Source organism: Pleurodeles waltl, chromosome 4_2, assembly GCF_031143425.1.
Source record: "Pleurodeles waltl isolate 20211129_DDA chromosome 4_2, aPleWal1.hap1.20221129, whole genome shotgun sequence".
Lineage (NCBI taxonomy): Eukaryota > Metazoa > Chordata > Amphibia > Caudata > Salamandridae > Pleurodeles > Pleurodeles waltl.
Window position 1 is genome coordinate 312616991 of NC_090443.1, and position 17985 is coordinate 312634975.

The 17985-nt window shown below is 47.3% G+C and overlaps 1 protein-coding gene across 1 annotated transcript in view; it reads left to right on the forward strand.

The window, feature by feature from the left end:
- SREBF2 (sterol regulatory element binding transcription factor 2) overlaps window positions 1-17985 on the forward strand; it is a 237577-nt gene that overhangs the window by 78159 nt on the left and 141433 nt on the right. Inside the window, exons 14-15 of the mRNA XM_069231267.1 lie at window positions 8248-8360; window positions 11758-11890. Of these exons, the coding sequence (XP_069087368.1) occupies window positions 8248-8360; window positions 11758-11890 (246 nt within the window). The remainder of the gene's footprint in view (window positions 1-8247; window positions 8361-11757; window positions 11891-17985) is intronic.

Consider the following 17985-nt stretch of genomic DNA (forward strand, 5'->3'; position numbering starts at 1 on the left):
TGCTTTGTATGACGACAGGCACAGCCCTGTTCAGGTGCAGCTCCTCCCACCACTGTAGCCCAGGAAGACCTATCAGGATATGGAAGACAGAAAATGCCCGCTTTCTAAAAGTGGTATTTCAAACTCACAATCTAAAAACTAACTTTACCAAAAGGTGTATTTTTAAATTGTGAGTTCAGAGATCCCATATTCCACATCTATATCTGCTCCCAATGGGAAACTGCACTTTAAAGATATTTCAAGGTAATCTAAATGTTAACTTATGGGAGAGAGAGACCTTGCAATAGTGAATTAAAAATTAACAGTATTTCACTATCAGGATGTGTAAAACACAGCAGTGCATGTCTTACCTTTTAAACACACTGCACCCTGCCCATGGGGCTGCCTTGGGCCTACCTTAGGGGTGACTTTGGGCCTGGCAAATAGGTGTACTTGCCAGCTTGAACTGGCAGTAAGAACTGCACACACAGACACCGCAGTGGCAGGTCTGAGACATGTTTATAGGATTTATCATATGGGTGGCATAATCAGTGCTGCAGGCCGACTAGTAGCATTTGATTTACAGGCCCTGGGCACACATAGTGCACTTTATTAGGGAATTACCAGTAAATCAAACATGTCAATCATGGATAGCCCAGTCACAAATACAATTTAGAAAGAGAGCACTTGCACTTTAGCACTGGTCAGCAGTGGTAAAGTGCCCAGAGTCCTAAGGCCAGCAAAAACGAAGTTCACACAGGATCAAAAACAGGCAGTTAGAAGCTAAAATAGGAGGGAGATCACGGCAAGACCGGCCAAGTCTAACAAAGTGTTTACTTCCAGGACCTGTAAACAACAAATCCTGCTCTTATCATATGTTGCACCCTAACATATGACTTGGTAGGCCTGCTAGAGGGGCGACTTACACAGATGCACAGGGGAAGTAGTGGTTTTCCCATTGTTTTTAACTGTAATGTTGGGCTAGCAGTGCACAACCGCTTTGCTAGTGTGCAGTGGCAGACTGGGGGACTTGTTTTACTTGAGGAGAACTCCAGGTTGGCACAACCAGTGCTGCAAATCCTGGGTTGCCCCTCTAACTTACATGCCTTAGATACCAAGGTACCATATATAAGGGACTTACCGGTAAGTTAGCCCACTCCATTTGGGTATAACCAATTTGACATACGCTTTAGGGTCCAGGCACTGGCACAGAGATCAGATCATCAGGCCTCAGTGCACTCTGAGTAAAAAAAAAACACAAAAACTAGCAGCCTCAGATTTAAAAATGGGAGGGTAACCATACTTCTCTTCCAGGGGATCCTCATCAATAGTCATAAACATTGAATATTCCCGCCCTCGTGCGGGGACCCCGGAGCATACATCAAATACACACATAGAAAGTATGAAATATGCACGAAAAATATATATATAGCATTTTTAGTAGACATATCTTTCATACTAAACTCATACATACATGTGTAAAATGGCAATGCAGGCTATAATCATAAATAGGCTAAAATGCTTTATTTCTATGAATTTTTTTTTATTTTTTTTAATCATAATAAAAATTACAATAGAGAACAAATATCGACCCAAGCCCACCAAAACTGGGCTTAGGGGAATAAGCAGCAGTAATCACTAGAGAAAAAAAGAGAAAAACTACATTGAAAAACAACAGAGCATTCTTAGCCAATAAGCTGCATGCAGGTTAACACAGGAGAACCATAAAAACGTTGGCACCGTGCCTTTAAGACCCTGAGCACCTCCAGTATCCCACCATGCCTCAGGGGTGAAGGAGAGGTGACAGTTGGTTCACAGTTAGGTCAGTTCTTTTTTCCGGCTTCTTCTGAGAGGATCCTGGAGCATTGAGCTCTCAGTTTTTCTGAGTTTTTCTCAGAAAAATACTTTTAAACAGCGTTTTTTCCTGTTTTACTCGACATCTAACATCATTGTCTGAGTTTGGGAGTTTTTTTTCTGACAGAAAAATGCCTTCCCTTTTTGTCAAATGCCCTTCTTGTGGGAAGAAGAAGGCCCAGTCAGATCCACACACTCTTTGTATTGTGTGCCTGTCTCAGAGTCACTGCCCTGACACTTGCAAACACTGCAAGAATATGTCAAAGAGGACTCTGAAGGACAGAGAAAAGATCAGGCTTCATGGGCTTCACGAGAGGCAGAAAACATCGTCCTCTTCGCTTCCCAGGCAGCCAACAGGCCACTCTCAGGAGAGAATGGCTAGGTCGACGTCAGCAGGTAGGAAAGTACCTGTTTGTTCTCCGTCGACGTCGTCGCTGCCACCATCTCACCGCCATAGATCGCCGTCGACGGCGACCCGCCCGACGTCGAAGGATACGGCGTCGAGGGAACATGGCCATCGCAGGGGCATATCTCCGTCGACGGCAGCCCGCCGATCGGCGTCGAGCCATCACCGGCGTGCCCGTTCGCCGCCGAAGACCTCACGCCCCCCGACGTCAAGAGACACGGCGTCGAAATCGCCACGACGGCAAGAGCGACATCCGCCGTCGGCCTCCCATCGCTCCACGTCGAGGCACACGACGCCGAGTAGGTCGAGGTCCAGAGATCGCCGTTCGACGTCAAGACACTCAACGTCGAGACATTCAACGTCGAGACAAGAACAACCGGCGGCGCGCCCTTCGACGCCGGCACAGCCGTCGACACAGGTTTTACCTGTCTCGCAGGGAGTAGAACATCGCCTCCCTCCAGCAGACAAGGCCGCTCCATCGCCAGTGGTCTCCATACGGAGCGATTCATCTCGCTCGAGAGCAGCATCATCGGGGCACGTTTCACCCATCAACTTATCACCAAGATGGTTGGAGAGCCTTAATAGACCAGCGGCCTCCCCGGATTCGCAGTATTCACGAATGTACTCTCCTACTGCCTCTCTTCCAAGAACACCATCACCGACAGCGCGGGCAGGATGGGCTAGTTCTGCTCCGCGCCAACCGACCATGAGGCCTGGGCGCTCTGTTACAGCGTCTCGCAGCAGGTCACGTTCCCAACGACGATCTAGGTCAAGATCACGACACAGAAGATCGCCCTCTTGGTCGTCGTCAGGATCATCTGTCGGACGTTACTCCCCCACCTTGACAGATTCTCCACCAGCTCGGGTCTCACCGGTGGATGACATCACCACTTTTAATGAGGTACTTTTAAGGGGAGCACAGAAGTTAAATATAGAGGTTCCAGAACCATCTACCTCCTCGTCAGTCATTTTTGAGACTCTGCAACATAGAACAGCTTCAAAAAAGCTGCTGCTGCTAGTGCCTGGTCTGTTGCAGCCAACCATGGACACTTTTTTGGCGCCAGCCACCCTCAAATCTGCTCCGGCTAGGATTTTGAAAAAATATAAAGCGCCTGAACAGGACCCTTTATTCCTAAGAACGGATCCGCCACCGGACTCAGTAATATTGGCCGCAGCCCGAAAAACCCACTCGGTGGCATCATCCTCAACGGTCCCACCAGACCAAGAGAGCAGGCATCTCGACTCTCTGGGGAGAAAAATGTGTGGCACGGCGGCATCTATAATGAAGGTCTCCAGCGCTTCTGCACTCCTGGGCAGGTATGACCGTTCCCTGTGGGACTCCCTCAACAGGTTCACAGAGAAGTTGCCAGGGAAGACAGACAGGACTTCCAAGAAATCCTGCAAGAGGGATGTCTGGTATCCAACCAAGTCATCAGCGCAGCGGCGGATGGAGCAGACCTAGCGGCGCATGGGTACGCACATGGAATCTGTGCAAGAAGGTCTTCCTGGCTGAGGCTGACCGGTTTAAAACAGGAAGCTCAACAGCGCATCTTAAATCTCCCATTCAACGGGAACTCGCTGTTTGGTACCCATACGGATGAAGAAATGGCACGCATGAAGACCGAGGTGGACACCATGTGGGCAGTAGGCCTGGAGAGGAGGAAGGACTTCAGGCAGAGGTATAGGCCTTATGACAGGCGCCCTTTCCAGCAGAGGGTTCAAACCCCTCACTGGTCCCGGAGGCCACAACAAAGGCAGGGACGCCCTCTTTTTCAGGCTCGTAAGGCCACAAGGGAACGAGGGTCAAATAGACCTCAGCAGTCCACACCGAAAGCGCCGGCCAAACAATGAGATCTCGCTTCCCTCGACACTGTACACCACTCCGGTGGGGGGAAGTATCACAGATTTTCTTCACGAATGGCACTCTATCACAAAAGACAAATGGGTGCTCAACATTGTCGAAAATGGCTACTCTCTTCTTTTCAGACAACCTCCACTGCGTTTGCCACCAGCCAAATGCATTCCATCTCAACCTGCTGCGCAAAGAGGCTCTCACCCTCTTGCGAAAGAAGGCAATAGAAAAGGTTCCACTTGCGCACAGAGGAAAGGGTGTTTACTCCCGTTATTTTCTAGTGGCGAAAAAAGGCAGAGACGGCGTTTTCAGACCAATTCTGGACTTACGGCTGCTGAACAAGTACATAAGAAAACAGAAGTTCAGGATGCTGGCTCTTCACCAGATTTTCCCTCAACTACATCGGGGAGACTGGATGTGCTCCATCGACCTGCAGGATGCATATTTTCACATCCCCATAGCTCCCAAGCATCGGAAATTCTTGCGCTTCCAGATAGCCTCACAGCACTATCAGTTCAGAGTACTACCATTCGGCCTGAAATCTGCCCCTCGCGTCTTCTTGAAATGTGTGGCAGTGGTAGCGGCACATCTTCGAAAACAAAAAATCTTCGTCTACCCATACCTAGACGACTGGTTACTGAAAGCTTCCTCTCCGGATCAGGCGAGAAGCCATCGGGACATTGTGCTCAAGGTTTTCGAGTCTCTAGGTCTTCAAGTCAACTACCAAAAGTCCACCTTGATTCCAACACAGAACCTCCACTACCTGGGAGCTATACTAAACACAGAGCTCCAAAGAGTGTATCCTTCGGAGGAACGACTATTATCAATAAAGAGGAAGTGTCAAGACCTGTTAAAATCCGACGCACCGACGGCCCGTCAGGTGACATCTCTGCTGGGCTCCATGGCATCATGCATTTTCATTGTCCCAAATGCCAGGCTGAACATGAGGCCCCTCCAAGAAGCATTGGAGAACAACTGGAGCCAAAGGACAGGTCGCTGGGAGGACAGAGTGCGGCTACCAATAGCGGCACGTCGGTCATTGCAATGGTGGATGCACAGACCTCACCTGTCAGTAGGTGCTCCGTTTCACCAGGTAATTCCATCAGACATTCTGATAACGGATGCGTCTCTTCAGGGATGGGGGGCTCATCTGGGTCCCCTTCAAGCTCAGGGCCTGTGGTCCGACAACGAAAAGAAGTACCACATCAATCTACTGGAGCTCAGAGCGGTCCATCTGGCTCTCAAGTCTTTTGCTCCATCGATTCAGGGGAAATCTCTCCTAATACAAATGGACAATACAACAACAATGTATTATCTGAGCAGACAGGGGGGAACGAGATCCCTACCCCTATCTCGAGAGTCCCAAACAATATGGCATTGGCTCCTGGCCAGAGGAATGTCACTTACAGCGGTTCACCTCCCAGGTCAACAAAACGTGGAAGCAGATTTCCTGAGCAGACACCTAGAGGACGCCCACGATTGGGTCCTACACGGCGAAGTCGTCGAAGACATCTTCGCTCTATGGGGTCGGCCTCAATTGGATCTCTTCGCGGACGAAGTAAACAAGAAATGCCCAGACTTCGCATCCAGGTTCTACCGTCCGGGATCTCGAGGGAATGCCCTGTTGATCGACTGGTCAGGGATATTTCTCTACACCTTTCCACCGATTCCCCTCATACCGGTTGTGATCAACAAACTTTACAGATCCAGCACCAGAATGATTCTCATAACACCGCAATGGCCCCGTCAATTCTGGTACACAGATCTCCTCAACCTATCGGAACAACCTCACAGGAGGCTGCCGTGCAGACCGGATCTTCTAAGCAGGATGGAGGGCAGGGTTCTGCATCCCAACCTACCCTCTTTGAGCTTGACAGCATGGCTCCTGAATTCCTGCAATATGGGCACCTAGGGCTCTCGCAGGAGTGCATGAACATCTTGAAAGAATCCAAACGGCCTTCCACGCGGCGTTCTTACGCTTTTAAGTGGAAGAGGTTCTACATATGGTGCTGTCAGCAAGGTCACAATCCCATACGGGCTCAGGAGGATGTCATATTGTCGTACTTACTTCATCTGGCAAAGTCCGGTCTGCAGGTATCATCTATTAAGGTACATTTGTCTGCCATAACAGCCTATCGTAAGTCACCTTCTCAGGAATCCTTCTTTACGAAACCAGTAATCAAGGATTTCTTAGAAGGTTTGAAAAAAGTTTTTCCGCCCATTAGGAGACCCTCTCCTCCATGGGAACTGAACATAGTATTGTCAAAACTTATGGGCCCTCCTTTCGAACCTATACACAAAGCCTCTTTGCAACACCTTACGTGGAAGACGGCTTTTTTGGTAGCCATTACTTCCGCGAGGAGGGTCAGTGAAATTCAGGCTTTGTCTTCCAAAGAACCGTACACTGTTTTTCACGACAATAGAGTGGTTCTGCGAACTCACCCATCATTCCTACCGAAGGTGGTGTAAGAATTCCACATCAATCAGACTATCTCTTTACCGACTTTCTTCCCCAATCCGGAGACTCAGGCGGAGAAGGCGTTGCACCCCCTAGATTTGAAAAGAGTGTTGAAATTTTATTTGGATAAAACAAAACTGATTAGACATTCCAACCACTTGTTTGTAAATTATGGTCATTTGAGGACAGGAGAGGCAGCATCTAACCGAACAATATCAAGATGGATAGTTTCTTGTATTGTTAATGCTTACCAGTTGGCTAACAAACAGCTACTAGGTAGACCTAAAGCGCATTCCACAAGGGGAAAAGCGGCTACTGCTGCCCTCCTTAACAATGTTCCAATATCTGAGATTTGTAAGGCTGCTACATGGAAGTCTGTACATACATTTACTAGACATTACTGTTTGGACTCTGATGCGAGAGCAGATGCCCAAGTGGGGCAGGCCTCTTTGAGAAATTTATTTGCATAATACATATCTATTTCTGCAGTTCTATTAGACAGTCCGCAGAGTTTAGGGATGGGTTTGCTAATCTATTCAATGTTTATGACTATTGATGAGGATCCCCTGGATCCTCATCAAAGTCATAAACAACCCACCCTCCTCCCCGGACGCACGTCTCCTAGAAGTGCAGGACAGACTGTCTTTCGAATCCGTTACATAGATTATCACCGTAAAAAAGTACTGACCTAACTGTGAACCAACTGTCACCTCTCCTTCACCCCTGAGGCATGGTGGGATACTGGAGGTGCTCAGGGTCTTAAAGGCACGGTGCCAACGTTTTTATGGTTCTCCTGTGTTAACCTGCATGCAGCTTATTGGCTAAGAATGCTCCATTGTTTTTCAATGTAGTTTTTCTCTTTTTTCTCTAGTGATTACTGCTGCTTATTCCCCTAAGCCCAGTTTTGGGGGCTTGGGTAGATATTTATTCTCTATTGTAATTTTTATTATGATTAAAAAAAACTTTTAAAAACTTCATAGAAATAAAGCATTTTAGCCTGTTTATGATTATAGCCTGCATTGCCGTTTTACACATGTATATATGAGTTTAGTATGAAAGATATGTCTACTAAAAATGCTATATATATATTTTTCGTGCATATTTCAAACTTTATATGTGTGTATTTGATGTATGCTCCGGGGTCCCCGCACGAGGGCGGGAATATTCAGTGTTTATGACTTTGATGAGGATACCCCTGGAAGAGAACTAGGATTTACAGGTAAGTAACTTATCCAAAAAGAGGCATTTCCTTACATCTGGTAAGTATTCTAAATCCAGGGTTTGTTCCAGTGGGGGAGTGACAACTAAATTAACTGAGTTTACAACATGATGGCTTGTGGACATTGGAGCGGGACAAAAGTATGTGACATCCTGATTCCTTGCCTTGCTCTGGGCATCATTTCTTGCTGTGTGCCTTGCTCTGGATTCAGGTCTGGTGCTTTTTCAATTTTCTGGTTGAGTTCCAAGGGCTACCCATGTCTGCCAGTAACAACCCAGTCCTGCCCTGTTGTCTGAGGGGAGGTCTGGAGTCGCTAATCTCTCCAGACTGCCCTTCTTGCTGTTTTCCTGATCTTGGAATGTTCGTCTTGTTGGGTGACCTGGTTTGCCTTGCTTATTATCCATACAGACCAATATCTTTTAAGTTAACTCTAGTTATAGTTTCTGTCATGACCATGCTGCCTCTCTTTCCCCTATCAGTGAGTTTTCCAGTGCGCAGGAGTACCTACGGCTGCTCAGTACGTACACTGACCCAGTAAGCAGCACCAGCCTACCACCCTTTACTGTTTACTCATCACTAAAGTCCTGTGCAGGTGAGTTTCGATCCCTAATGTGTTTCATACCACTTGTAGGAAAGTACTTTCTTTCTTGGCATGGTTACCCCCTTTTTTTGCCTGTTGTCAGTATGTTTGACTGTGTCTACTGGGTTCCTACTAACCAGGACCCCGGTAGTTTTGCTTTCTCCTCTAAATTATACCTTTTTCTTCCCACAATTGGCATTCTGGTCTCCCCATGTAAGTCCCTTGTATATGGTACCTAGGTACCCAGGGCTTTTGGGTTCCAGGGGATCCCCATGAGCTGCAGCAGTTATTTTGCCACCCATAGGGAGCACATGCAAAGGGTTCTGCAGGCCTGCCATTGCCCCCAGAAACTCCAGATTCATTTTCCTGGACTTTGTGAGTGCGGGGACGCAATTTTACATGTGTACTGGGCATAGGTCACTACCTATGCCCAGCTACGTAATGGTATCTCTGAACCTAGGCATGTTTGATATCAAAACATGTCGGAATCATACCCCAATACTGTTCCAAGTATTGGAAGTATGATTCCATGCACTCTGGGGGCTCCTTAGAGGACCCCCAGCATTGATACCACCAGTTTTACAGGGTTTTCCGGGCAAAGCCGAGGAAGGCAGAACAAAGGATTTCCTTTGGAAGAGGGAAGTAACACACTCCCTTTGGAAGTAGGTGTAACTGGCTTGGGAGGGGTAGCCTCCCCAAGCTTTTGGTTTGCTTTGAAAGGGCACATTAGGTGCTCTCTGTGCATAATCCAGTCAACACCGGTTCAGGGACCCCCAGTCGCTCCTCTGGCGCGAAACAGGACAATGGAAAGGGGAGTTGACACTCCCTTGTCCAGCACCACCCAGAGCTCCTCCACAGGGTCCCTAGGTTCCACCATCTTGTTTCCAAGGTTGGCAGGGAACTCTGGGAGCATCTGTGTGGCCAGGCCGGTGACGTCCGAGCCCCCTTCTGATAGGTGCTTACCTGGTTTGCTGACCAATCCCCCCCCTTTCTGGGCTATTTAGGGTCTCTCTCTTGGGTGGGTCCTCAGTTTCGGCTTGCAGGATTCCTCTGCTTTGACCTCTGGCCTCCGGAACCGCGACTGGAACCTCCAAGACCCGACAGCTGCTTCCAAGAAGAAAGGACTCTTCAGTAACATTGCTTCTAGGTCTCCTGCCAGCATTGAAACATTTCCCCGGCTGTGCATCCTCAGAAGACTGCAACTCTTCAACCTGCAAAAGAAGAAGAAGGAATCTCCCTTGGAGTGGAGTCGTCGCTCCCCTGCAACCGCAGTCACCTACAACTAGTGACGACCGGCTGCATGGATCCTCTCCTGCTCAGCTGCGTGGATCATGGGTGGTGGTCTCGAGTAGTCCTCTCGGTCCTCTCTGCCAACTGTCCAACTTTGGTGAAGGTAAGCCCAGGCCTTCCCATGCAGGACAGTACCCCTTTGCACTGCATCACTTGCAGATGCCAAGGCTTGTTTGCATCTCCTCCAAGGGATCTTCAGGCGACGTGTAGCTCCAGCTCCCAGCCCTCAATCCTGCAAAGCACAGCCTCCTGCGTGGTTCTCCTGCGGCATGAGATCCTCTTTTGTAGTGCTGAGTGGGCTTCTTCTGCGACTCCAGTGTCTCTGTCTTGTGGGACTCCTGTGGGTGCTGCCTCTACTCTTGTGGACTTTCTGCGACACTGAGGTTCCCTGTGACTCCCCGTCCTGGGTTGGGCCTCCTGGGCCTTGCTGGTCCCCGGCAGCACCTCTTTTCCACCAACCGCGAGTTTGCCTTTGCCAAGACTTGTTGGTGGAATTCCTGCACCGACACCCATCTGCAATCTTTCTTCCAGCGTGGGACATCATATGCATCCATCAGGAACTCTTCTCCGGCTCCAGGGCTGCAGTAGTGACCTGTTCTTCATTACTGTTGACCAACTCCTGCATCCACAGCTGGGTGGGTAGTAGCTCCTACTCCTCCTGGACCCCACTGTGACTCTTAGACTTGGTCCCCTCTCTCCACAGGTCTTCTTTTTTCAGGAATCCAACCACTGGTTTTCTTGCAGTCTTCTCTGGGTGTCTTCTTTTCCTCCTTTTGGGTGGTTTGTGGAAATTCCAGTGTTTTACTCCTGCATTCCTGGTCGCTGGGGGGGTACTGTGTTACTTACCGCTGGGGTTTTCTAGTACTCCCATCTTCCCTCTACACATTTTACTTATCTTGGTGGGGGTACCTTGTTTGCATTCCATTTTTATGGGTGAGCGCAAAGCGCTCTGTCCATAAAGTAATCTCTCTTTGGGCTTCAAACCACGCCCAGGTCACGTCAATCTCTTTCATTGGTTCCTGGGCTCGCTCTTCAAAATCTGCTTGCTTTCGTTTGTGAAAGGCATGCATGTCATGCCTTTTCTGGTGTTTAGCCCGCCTACACAGCACCGGTAAACTACTAGAGACATACGAGGCTCGATGTTTTGAGCCTGGTTTCTGGACTACTTTATCTGTTAATTTTCCCCGCAGTGCGATCGCGCTGGGGTTTACATAGCGCTCCGTATTTCCATTTTCAATTTCAGTACAATCGTGCTACATTTTACATAGCAGGACCGCACTGTGTTTTTTCCTTTTAATTTGTGTGGCAAAAAAAGTTAGGTTAGGAGTTTACAACGCAAATAGCTCCAACTCTAGCAAAGGCAAGCCCCGTTGCATTGAAAATGCTTGTTTTAGTATATAGTTTATGTGCCCCTGGGGTTACTATGGTTTATTACCGTTTGCACTGTTTTCTAACCTTTGCCATGCCTATTTGTGATTACTAGTTTATATATTTAGTGTATTACTTACCTCCTAAGGGTGGGTTACCTGTCTAGTATTTTGTAGTGATTTGTTCCAAAGATAAAGTACCTTTATTTTAGTACAACTGAGTGTTTTCTTTCATATGTGTAAGTGCTTTGTGACTACATTGGTATTGCATGAGCTTTGCATGTCTCCTAGATAAGCCTTGGCTGCTCTTCCACAGCTACCTCTAGAGAGCCTGGCTTCTAGACACTTTCTACACTTCACTAAGAGGGGATACCTGGACCTGGTATAAGGTGTAAGTACATTAGGTACCCACCACACACCAAGCCAGCTTCCTAACCCACTCAGCTGCCTTGTGCTCTTTTTCAAAACTCCCACTATCCTCACTTGACAAGCTGTTTATCTCTTTGATAAGGGGCAAGGGAGAGTGGGATGAGGAAGGACATAGTAGCTGGTGTCCTGATTGTATGCTTCTGGAATACCAACTGTGGGTAGCGCAGGATCCTACTGGCTCAATCTCTGCCTGGGCGATCTTGTTCAAGCTGGACTTCTGGCTCTGCCCCTGTGTACTGTTTACTAATTCATCTTACTTCTAGAGTTGCTCCTTATCTCAACCTTTTCCTCTTGTCTTTGTGTATCTTCTCCTTTGTGTGCAGGTTCTGACCCTGTGTGCCGTTGGTGGTCTTCTGTGGCAACAATGGCAATCAGCTGGATGCAGGGAGATGACACTACTATCCGTGCACAGTTTGCTGAGGTGGAGCGGCTCCCAAGAACTCTTGAGGCAACTGAGTGAGTGTGGAGAAGAATTCTTTATGTTTAGACCCTTTGCTGGTCAAGTGAATGGAGTGACAGGTTTTGCTTTCCTTTGTGGAACTTAATCTTGGGCCTCTCCAGCTCTTGCTTTGTGCATAGGTGCCCCTCTCCCTGCTTACTTCTGCCAAGAGAAGAGACCACTCTGGGATTATCCCTGCTGGGTAGCATCTTTCTCCCCAGATGCTCACCCATTTCTAACTTTGGGGACCCCCGCCACCTCATTCTTGCAATCCGCACCCAACCCTTTCAGCCCCCATGCATTAATGAACACCTTACCATGATATATTTTTTATTCTTATATTCACATCCAATTTTTGTTCCTAATGCCTGTAAAGATACCTGGCCACATGCTTAGATTTTGTCAGTGCTAGGTTTCTTTCATCTTGCTTGTAAGGTTGACAGATTGTATTTCCAAGGATCTTGATTCTGTAAGCCATGTGATCTCAGATTTACTTGGTCTGTTTCCTTTCTGGGATATAGCTAGTATAAGTAACACTCCAACTTAGAGAACATAGGGGCTCATTCTGAGCCCGGCGGGCGGCGGGCGCCGCCCGCCTGGAGGGAGCCGCCAAATGACCGCACCGCGGTCATAAGACCGCGGCGGCCATTCAGACATTTCCTCTGGGCCGGCGGGCGCTCTCCAAAAGAGCGCCCGCCGGCCCAGAGGAAATGCCCCTGCAACGAGGACGCCGGCTCAGAATTGAGCCGGCGTAGTTGCAGGGGTGCGACGGGTGCAGTTTGCACCCGTCGCGTATTTCAGTGTCTGCATTGCAGACACTGAAATACACAGTGGGGCCCTCTTACGGGGGCCCCTTCAGTGCCCATGCCATTGGCATGGGCACTGCAGGGGCCCCCAGGGGCCCCGCGGCACCCCCTACCGCCATCCTGTTCCTGGCGGGAGACCCGCCAGGAACAGGATGGCGGTAGGGGGTGTCAGAATCCCCATGGCTGCGGAGCGCGCTCCGCAGCCATGGAGGATTCCCCCGAGCAGCGGGAAGTTTCCGCTTCTGACCGCGGCTGAACCGCCGCGGTCAGAATGCTCATGGGAGCACCGCCAGCCTGTTGGCGGTGCTCCCGTGGTCGGTGGCCGAATGACCCCCATAGTCTCTTTCGGCAAGGACAACTTCAGAAGCTACACTGTCCGAACTAGAAAGTGGAAAAAGAAAGAGCCTTCATGGACGCAGGTGGTGGTGAAACACAGGGGAAGAGGAGGCAGGGGTCAGGAGCTATAAACAGAATTATCAAAGGAGAGCGACACCAACATTTGTAAATTAATGTTCAATGACATGTGTAATATGTAGCTGAAGATATACATGCTTTGCATACGTCCGCCATCTAGTGTTGGGCTCGGAGTGTTACAAGCTGTTTCTCTTCTGAGAAGGTTTTTGAGTCACGAGATAGAGTGACTCCTCCTCCTGATGATACTGTGCATGGGCGTGGAGTCCTTTGTTAAATTGTTTTCTTTCCGCCGTCTGGTTCGGATGTGTTTCATCTTGCATAGTAGATTTCGGTTTGGTACTTCTGAACTTATTTTACCTTTCTCTAATTCAGTATAGTTTTGATCCCGTTTTCTATCTATTGTCTTATCCGATTTAGACCTTTGGGTCGACTTTTTTCGCCCTTAAGTGGGGCTCGCCCTTTTAGGGCCCACTTCAATGTCTGGCTGATGGAACAAACTCAGTTTCGATTCTGTCCTCGGTGTCACGCTAAATTACCATACACTGACCAGCATTTGGTGTGTAATCTGTTTATCTCCTGATCAGCGAGTAGAGAGTTGCGACGCCTGCAGGTCATTTCAATCTAAGAAGACTCTCCGGGACCGAAGAGCTCGTCATCTGGAAATTGAGTGCAAGTCCACAGAAGACATATCTGATATTTTCGGTGAGGAATGCGAGCAGGAGGAAGTAGGACAGAGTACAGCATTTTCCATCAGAGACTCAGACTCCGAACAAGACTCGGATGCTGACAGCCATTCCATACCTCTGGCGCAGTACATGAGTACATCTGCCCCATCACACCACCCAAAGACATTTAAAAAAAAAAAAAAAAAACTCCCCCTGGTCGTTTGTCCTTCACTGCCTTCGGGCCATGGTCAGATCCAAAAAAACAAGTCCGGATCACCAACCTTCAGGTTCGGCACCGAGAACAAAGACCAAAGTGCACTCAGCATCGACGAAACAGACTGCTGCGGCTGTCTCTGTACCGAGCCAAAAAACTGAAACATAATTTTTGGAGCCGTAAACCTACTAGTTATACACAAGAATCATTGGATATACAATCCGTTTTAGAAGTGATGGACTCTAAATAGCGAAAATTGCATATTCAAAAAGATACAGGTAGGATAATTGCTTCTCCTCCAGTGACTAATAAGAGGAAATTAACTTTTCAGGAGACCTTAGATGCTGGACCTCCACCAAAGAAAGTCTCAAAAGAGAAGGAGAAAGAAAAGGCTACGCAACAAAAACAGCCTTCACCACATTCTCCTGTTCTTCCCTCCACACCATCACTCACATAAGACGTGCAGTTTTCACCACAGGTATCCTCCGCATCACCAAACAGGATGATCTTCGTGGCGTTCAGCAGTATGCAGATCCATTCTTTCAAATGATCCAGACTTGTATCCTGCTCAACCTTCTCCACTGGAAGACACTACTGCATACAACCAGGTCATAGCTAGAGCAGCTGCCTACCATAACGTGCAGGTGCATACAGATTATATAGAGGAGGATTTCCTTTTTATCACATTAACGTCTACACACAAAGAATATCAATGTCTTCCAATTATCCCATGAATGCTCAGACATTCAGCTGACACTTTCAAAGAACCAATGATGGCCAGAATTATCATTCCTAGAGTGGGTAAAAAATATAAACAGGCACCCTTATACCCAGTTATTATCAGGGCTCAGTTACCACCAGATTCAACAGTGGTTAATGACTCAAGGAAGTAGGCCAATAGTCAGTCATCAGGAGATGCTCCTCCTCCAGATACGGAGAACAAAGATCTAGATGTAGCAGGTAAAAGGGTAGCCGCACAAGCTGCAAATCACTGGAGGATAGCCAACTCACAAGCTCTCTTCGCTAGATATGATAGGGCTCACTGGGACGAGATGGAAGAACTGCTGCAGTATCTCCCACCAGAGCATCAGAAACGGGGACAACAAATAGTCGCAGAAGGGCAAGCAATATCTAATAACGCTATTAGATGTGCTACAGATGCGGCTGATACCGCAGCCAGGGGAATCAACGCCAGTGTAGTCATCCGAAGACATGCTTGGTTAAGGTGTTCAGGCTTCAAACCTGAGATACAGCAAGCTGTCTTAAATATGCCCTTTGACAAGGAACATCTATTTGGCCCAGAAGTTGACATAACTATAGAGAAATTTAAGAAGGTTCTGAGACAGCTAAAGTAATGGGTGCATTTTACACAACATCCACCAGAGGAAATTTTCGTAGGCCACAGTTTCGAGGTGGCTTCAAGCCATCAGCCATAGAAACATCAACTTCCCATCAAAAACAGACCTCACAGTTCTACACAGAAGGATCATTCAGAGGCTCCTATAGAGGATCCAACAATAGAGAAAGAGGCAAACCATCCACTTCCAGGGGTTCCTCTACCTCAACTAAACAGTAACTTACTCACCATTACCACAGCAGACACATCTCCCATGGGAGTAAGACTGGTAAAATTCTATCCACAATGGCATAACATCACTACAGACCAGTGGGTTCTGTCCATTATCCAACATGGTTATTGTCTGGGACTCATTTCCATTCCACCATACATTCCCCCTCGTTCACACACACTCTCAGGACCGTCTACTCTACTGAAAGAGGAGGTACAACCACTACGACTCAAAGGAGTCATTGAGATAGTACCTATATCCCAACAGGGATCAGGAGTTTATTCACTATACTTTCTGATATCAAAGAAAGATAGCACATTAAACCAGTTCTAGATCTCAGGTCTCTCAGTCTATACATCCTTTCAGAACACTTTCATGTGGTCTCTCTACAAGATGTCATTCCCCTACTACAAAAAGCGGATTACATGACACTGTTAGACCTCAAGGATGCGTATTTCCACATTACCCTACATCCAGCACATCGCAATATCTTAGGTTCGTCATTGCAGGAAAGCGCTACCAATTCAAAGTACTCCAATTTGGAGTAACAACAGTACCAAGGGTGTTCACCAAATGTTTAGCTGTAGTTGCAGCATTCCAGAGAAGAAAACACACACATGCCTTCCCATATCCAGACAACTGGCTCATAAGTCGGTACAATCCAAGTTTGTCAATATCACACTCAGTATACCGTAGATCTCCTACACAGTTTGGGATTCACAATTAGTTACCTCAAATCTCACCTGCAACCGTCACAAATACAGCCGAATCTGGGAGCACACTCAGTCAGGGTTAGCATATCCAAACCCAGTAAGGATTCAAGCATTTCACAGTTTAGTGTCTCTACTACAGCACAACCACACATATGCAGTAAAGTTAGTGATGAAACTATTAGGAATGATGGCTTCATGTATAGCCATAGTTCCAAATGCAAGACTACAAATGTGGCCACTACAGCAGTGCCTTTCCCAACAGTGATGTCAGTGTCAACTTCAGGATCTAGTGTTGCTGGACTGCCAGATTCATCACTGTCTGCAATGGTGGAAACACATCAACCTTTCAAAAGGGCGACCCTTTCAGAACTCTGTGCTTCAGACCACTATCACAACAGATGCGTCACAGATAGGTTGGGGCTCATCTCAACAACCTGCCCATACAAGGGTAATGGAACTCCATCCAACAAACTTATTGAAAATAGCAGTATTCCTAGCACTGAAAGCTTTTTATGACACAAATTGCACAAAAGGTAGTGTTAATGCATACAGACAATATGGCAGCTATGTATTATCTGCAAAAGCAGGGGGACACACACTCACCTCAATTGTCCCTTTTAGCCCAGACAATTTGGAAATGGGTAGGTCACAATCACTTTAATTAGTGGAAGAGTATCTCCCAGGGATGGACAATCAACTAGCGGACTTGTTAAGCAGGACACAGCAGCAAGTCCACAAAGGGGAAATTCACCCACAAGTAATTAAGAAATACTTATAAATGTGGGCAACCCCAGACATAGACCTTTTCGCCACAAAAGAAAACTCAAAGGGCCAGATGTACCATGACGGCCCTTTGCGATTCCGAAATAGCGATTTTTAAGAAATCGCTATTTCCGACTCGCAAAGTGCCATGTATCACATTTGCGATTCGGGTATAGCGATTTCTTAAAAATCGCAAATGCTATTACAGAATCACAAATTTCGATACCGGCCCCATTCGCAGCTATGGGCCTGTTGGCACATATCTGCTAATTTTTTGCATTTCCTAAATTGCGATTTCTGAACCAGAAATCGCAATTTTGGAAATGCAAAACCCCAGGGTGCTGGGGGCCTAAGGCCCCCCTCTGCTGCACCCCAAAATTTATTTTGGGGACATGTAGGGTGCACACATGCCAAAAGGGCATGTGTGCTTTACATGTACAATTTAAAAATGCATTTTAAATGCATTTTTACATTTTGCACATGGTTACCACCAAGTTCAACTTGGTGGTAATTAGCTATTCCTAAATGCCAAAATCGCATTTAGGAATTGCTTAATACATGTGCTAAGAAATCGCAAATAAGGATTCCTTATTTGTGATTTCTTATTTAGAGAATCGCAATTTGCGATTCTCTAAACAGGCTTGCAAATTTAAGGAATCGCTATTTTAGCGATTCCTTAAATTTGCGCTGCGAATGCCATAAATAAATACTGAAAGGCATTTTTGCATTCGCAAACGGGCATTCGCACCGTTTGCGAATGCAAAAAGGCTTGATACATCTGGCCCAAAATCCCATAATCCCACATCCAGGTACCCACACCCCCTATCCAAGGGCATTGCTCTATGGATGAACTGGTCAGGGATGTTTGCTTATGCTTTTGCGCCTCTCCCACTCATTCCATTTATATAATAGAGATGAAACAAACCTCACTCACTATGATTCTCATAGCTCCCACATTGGCACGTCAACA